This window comes from Chaetodon trifascialis, chromosome 2, assembly GCF_039877785.1.
Source record: "Chaetodon trifascialis isolate fChaTrf1 chromosome 2, fChaTrf1.hap1, whole genome shotgun sequence".
NCBI lineage: Eukaryota > Metazoa > Chordata > Actinopteri > Chaetodontiformes > Chaetodontidae > Chaetodon > Chaetodon trifascialis.
In genome coordinates, this window is record NC_092057.1 from 22628573 (window position 1) to 22634523 (window position 5951).

At 44.7% G+C, this 5951-nt stretch overlaps 1 protein-coding gene across 1 annotated transcript; it reads left to right on the forward strand.

Moving 5' to 3' along the window:
• Window positions 1-933: 933 nt before the first annotated feature.
• LOC139344393 (NFIL3 like protein-like) lies at window positions 934-3092 on the forward strand. Its single transcript, XM_070982513.1, has one exon. The coding sequence runs from the start codon at window positions 965-967 to the stop codon at window positions 2219-2221; it is 1257 nt and encodes a 418-aa protein (XP_070838614.1). The 5' UTR covers window positions 934-964; the 3' UTR covers window positions 2222-3092.
• Window positions 3093-5951: the final 2859 nt, after the last annotated feature.

Genomic DNA, 5951 nt, shown 5'->3' on the forward strand with positions numbered 1-5951 from the left:
GAAACATCGGATCGCCGTGTGAGGCTCCGCATGTCTCCTCTGTGTGACTGAGGAGGTTATCGTCAAACGTCTCAGCAGCTGCTTTCATTTGTGAGTAAGAGCGCCTTTATTTTCCAGAACTTCCCACTGAGATGTGAGTGAGTGAGTGAGTGAGTGAGTGAGTGAGTGAGATCACTGGTTTCTATCGTGTAACGCGTAACGCGATGTATTTCGTTAAATCGTTTTTTAGAAAGTGTATGAATTAATATTATTTGTTTAATTATAAACCCATATCGAATGACATAGCATGGGGGTGACATATGATCTGCAGACTACTTTTATCTAAACAATAAACCTGCTATTCAGAGCTGATCTGTCCTCTCTTTAGGATTTAGGGTTTAATAAAAAATATATTTTGTTCGTGATATCATGATGCCTGCTAATGGACACTGATTAGCAAATGAAAATAATAATTAATAATCCTCCTTATCCAACTATGATAAAAGAGATGTAAGTTTTAAAGGAATAATCAAACACTTTGGATTTTTGGGTCAGGGTTTTGATCTAATTTGTCTTTCTCTTTTTCCATTTACAAACTGTTTGTGGTCATTTTAGTCCAATAAATATGATCAATCAAAGTATTGCACTGTTGAAACACAGATAAAAATGAGTTTCTTTGTTATTATATATATTATAATGTTGATATATTCATTTCATATTAGTTTTATCTGATAGCATTTCTTGTCTTTGTTTATTTTAAATGAGAGCATTTATAAAATCATCAAGTCTTTGCTGTTTAATACATTACAACATTCAACTGGCAGAAGTACAATGTTGATTTAATGTTTTGCAACCTAGTCAACAAATCACCTCACCGCATGTGTTTTTTATTCACCACTAGGTGGTGCCATTACAGCACACTTCAACTCGACCCACCAACCCTCAGTGAGCTCCCTGAAGTGCCAGTCAAGAGGGTTTGAATGTGATGGCTCAGACTGTGGGAGGCGTCATCCAGGACCTGTCAGTGCCCTCACTGCTGGACGTGGAGGGACTGGGGTCCAGTCCTGTGCCAGTGGTCAGGTCCTTCACTGATGAGGCAGTTTCCATCCTGACCTCCACAAGCCATCTGGCCCGAACCCTCCTGGGTCGCACCTTTGCCCTCAAAGACAAAGAGAGACTTGCCAACAGTGATGCTAAAGTTGGCAGGAGCTGTGATGAAGACAACGGCAGCAATACGCGGCGCAAACGAGAGTTCATTCAGCAGGAGAAGAAAGATGAAGGATATTGGGACAAGAGAAGAAAAAACAACGAGGCAGCCAAGAGGTCCAGACAGAAGCGGCGAGCCAATGACATGGTGCTGGAGCAGCGAGTCCTGGGCCTGCTGGAGGAGAACGCTCGCCTGAGGGCCGAGCTGTTGGCCCTCAAGTTTCGCTTCGGCCTGGTCAAAGACACACCTGATTTTTCCAACGTGCCGTTGTCTGCTCCCCTCTGTGCTCAACCAACACCCAATATAACACATTTCTACCAACCCCACACTGTTGGATCCTCATACCTCAACACGCAGCCCGGCGCCAGCACCCACTACATTAACCCTCACCCTCCACAGCAGGGTCCCATCTATGGACCAAGGGGAGCCGGGCCTCTGTCAAGTCATAGCACATCTGAGGAGTCTGGCATCTCTGCCACATGTGGTTCAAATGTGGGCAGCCCTGTGTTTTTTGACGGCACACTGAGTGAGCGTGGTGGGACTTCCCCAAGGGAGCTGGTGGAGGAGCAGCATGTCAACGACTCCCCCATCTGTCCTCCAGAGGTCAACCAGAATGTAAACAGACAAGAGTCCCCCGAGGGTTTAAGGAGCCTCCCGCACAAGCTCCGCTTCAAAGGCCCCAGCGGTTGCAGCGAGGGATGGGAGCTGTCTCCATCCCCTGATACCAGACACAGTGGACCACCCGTAGCCACAGTGGGACCAAACATCCAGGTGAGGAACCATCATCAGGTGTGGTGGGACAGTCGGACAGACAGTCAGACTCCTTTGTGTAGGGAGGAGGCCTGTGCTGGATATGGGGAGCAGTATGAGGGTCTGTCTTCTGTTTGTTATAACTCCTCTTCTCTGCAAAACTCCAGGGACACCAAGCACTTGACAGAGGACATCAGTCTCAAGTCTCAGATCAGCTGCTTGTCTCAGGAAGTGGCTCAGCTCAAGAGGCTCGTGTCTCAGCAGCTGCTCTCCAAGATCATTTAAAACTTCAGCACAAGAGGATCAAGTCCGAACCAAAGTTAGGAGTCAAACCATCCGTCTTACAGACTGCTGATGTGCACAGGACAGCATGGCCCCAGCATAGACAGCTACCTCTGAAGTGACAAACCTTATTTACGATGCCTGTTTCACTGGAAAAGCTCAGCTGAGGAGCCTGTTTGTTCTCTGATGTTCAGCACATCGCTACCAGAAGGTGAACTTTAAAACATTGCTTAATGACTGCAAAAATAAAAGTCATTCATGTGTGAGTCATCACAGGTCCTTGGCTCATATTGATTTCCTAAGATCTGAAGGACGCTGTATATTTCTGAATACTTAACTGGTCTGTCAAGAAACACTGGAAGAGCAAGTTAGATACAGCACAACGCATGCAGTCCAATCTCACCATGCTCGCTTGACTCAGATGTAGCTATTTTTATAGCCATAGTATATCAACATTACCACGTGTTAAGTATACTGTGTAGAAAAGCAGCACAAAGTCCCAAAGAAGGCAGATGGGTGTTTTGGTGATGTTTACCACATCTGGTTTATCTTATGACAGCAAGGTACGTGTTAACTGTATAATACATTTTTGTTCAGAATTATAATTGAAGTAAACTGCACTTGAAAATGAAAGTCTATTTTCTATGAAAGAATGGTGAATGTTTTATGAAGCTCTTTAGAGATATTGCGACTGTAATGTCTGTATCTAACGATGATGCAACATAATCAGATGGGATGAGTGTAACAGCTAGAGCAATAAAATCTGTGCTCATAACTTAGAGACATTGCTGTTTTGGATTCATTATGCATGCAGCCATTGGCGTGCAATATGAAGGAGAGTTTGAGGCTTTTTCAAACTGCATTTTGCATTACATCACAGGCAGGGATGAAAAAACAGGAACCAAGCTGGGGCAGAGAGAGGTGGGAGTGGCACTGGAATGAGGAGGTGCACTGCGCAAGACTACAAGTTTCATGTTCAGCTGAACTGATATCATATGACTTTGATTTATCCTCTAATAAATTCCATCCTTTCAAACTGTAAACACCATCATGGTGTCAGTCCACCCTCACTGAACTCAGGGTACTGAAATGAGGTGGGGCAGTGGGGTGTAGGACAGTGCCAGGGAGGGAGGGGGGTGGGGATGCAGGGAGTTGAGTGAGACTGCATGACTCATCTATCACGTCAGCAGTATGAAAGCTATTTTTAGCCTTGAAGCAGCTGCGGCGGAGACTGACTGGCCCATATGGAAGTGAAGGATACAGGTTCAGAATACAATAACACCTGGAAAGAGTACAAATCTGCAGGTGGACACGATAAGCTGCTGTGGAATACATTGTGTTCCTGGTGAGCAGACAGAACTTAATTTTTGTCTGAGATTATGTTTCACCTGACCGTCATTATTCTGTATTAACAAATTCTTGAATATTTACATTTTCAGTGTTTAGACATTTTTTTTCTCAACACCAGGTGGCGCCAGGTGTCAGTATGGATCACTGAGTCGCATTCATTCATTCATTCATTCACAGCAGTGTTACCACAGAGGTCGTCTCCTCCATTGTGCATGCTGTAGTACCACATGCTGCACATGCAGAACAAACAAGGATGTGAAGGATGTTCTGAGTTGGAAGCACAGCGCTCCCACCTTCATATTACACATCCTTATTCATAAAGCACAATGCAAAACGAGGCTTGAGCTTGAACATGACATACATTTGACCTGCACAGATGCATTTTAATGCTAACCTGTGAGATTAAACATGTAACATCAGACATGTGCAGCAGCAGAAACGTTCCTTCTTTTGACACCGACCACAGCAAGAGATACACATGAGATCTTTTGTCTGCAATCTTCATCCAGCCCAGCCTGCAAACCCCCATGCCATGAGCAATATAGGAGAGAGAGCCTTCTGGTTGCTAGGCAGGCACCACCACACCACAGTTGCCAAGGGAATGCCTGCAGAGAGATGGTGGAGTGTGTTGGGGGTTGGTGGTTTTAACAGAGGAGTGGTGGGGGGAGGAGTTAGACAAGTTCAAGGCCACCGTTTCCTCAGCATGGTCTAATGGTGGTGGTGGTGGTGGTGGTGGTGGTGGAGTGTGTGTGTGTGTAGTGAATGGGTGCATGTGTGTGGGTTGGGACAAAGCAGGGGGAAGGGATGTGAGTGAGAAAGTGGGCTGGAAGTGGATGATCCATAACAGGGCTGACGTAACTGCTCATGAAATATGGTGGTGATGAGGACAACGGGCTTTGTGGGATAATAGAAGAGCTCCTAAGCAGATATTACAACTCCATTTGCTGTAAGAACGAAGAAAATGACAAAAAAGATGGGTGAGAGGGTGAAAACGAAAAAATAATAATACAAAGATGGCTCTATTTATAGTAACAAAAGCGATTTCTTTTCCTGTGATTCCTCATCTTATCAACCATGGATAGCGATTGTGATTTCAGAGTGTGTTTTTAGTCTTAAAGTGAGGTTTTACTGTTTTCTTAAAAAAGAAAAAACACACAATACAAGCAGGATGAAATTATTTCTACTGTTAATTCAGATCAAATGCTAATAAAAGCAAGGCACCATGAGAAATGTGATGAAAGAAGAACGAGCTTGCAGCCCATGTTTTTAGAGTAATAACAGAGGATTGTTTGAACAGGATGTATTTTTCTGTGTGTGTGTGTGTGTGTGTGTGTGTGTGTGTGTGTGTGTGTGTGTGTGTGTGTGTGTGTGTGTGTGTGTGTGTGTGTGTGTGTAAGAGACTTAAGGCATAATAACCAAAAACAGGAAAATGTCAGTGCTTTATAACGCAGCCTATGTAACAGTCTATGTAACAGTGTAATAAGTGATTTTTTGGTGAGGTCTTCTAACTCAGACTGTCCATCCACAGACAGCCTGCATGTCTCTGCAGTTAAAAGTCCTCCCAGCACCTCCACCCTGACCTGCTGCAGACAGTCAGCGAGATCCACACACGAGGGGTGAATAGGAAGAGGTCTTCATAGCTCATTTACTGATGCCATAACAGTTACACAAGTGTTGTGTAAATGAGCCAGAAATCCAAGATCATGCTGCCAATGACCTTCATGCAAACCCTCTGATGCATGAACTTTGAGCAGCACCAGTGCTGAGCTGCATCAAAACAGACTGTAGTGAAATAAAGAACAAGTGGCTGCTTGCTTGAGCTGTCATACAGATTTTGTTAAAATGTTGCTTGAGGTGTTTTCAAACGCTGCCCTTCAACTACTCAAGTTGTACTGGCAAGTGGAGGTGGGAGAAGTATTCAGATCGTTTGCAGATTTATTTTTATCTTTGCTTCATTAACTGCGCCAAGAGGAAATCTAGAATCACGTCTAATGAGAGAACATGTGGCAGCGGCTGTACTTGTACACAGTTTGAAGGACATGCTGTTACATGCTATTATTGGACCTCTCGGTAACACGGCGCCTGTGTTAAAGCGGCCATGCCCTTGTTGTAAACTCAAGCACTCCCGTGAAAGAGATGGCGTTACATGGTGGGGGAGAGATGGAGATGAAGATGGAGGGGTGGAGAAGAGAGGAAAAAGACACGGGCTGATAACACAAAGAGAGGGGGAGAGAGAGAGAGAGAGAGAGAGAGAGAGAGAGAGAGAGAGAGAGAGAGAGAGAGAGAGAGAGAGAGAGAGAGAGAGGACAAAAACGTGACTAGGCAGCCTAAGAGCTGTTATGCAACCGCTGACCTACTAACACATATTTCTAGAAAGGGAGCC

What these genes read in the sequence shown, in the direction of transcription:
- LOC139344393 (XM_070982513.1), top strand. Translation starts at nt 965, where the DNA reads ATGGCTCAGACTGTGGGAGGCGTCATCCAGGACCTGTCAGTGCCCTCA.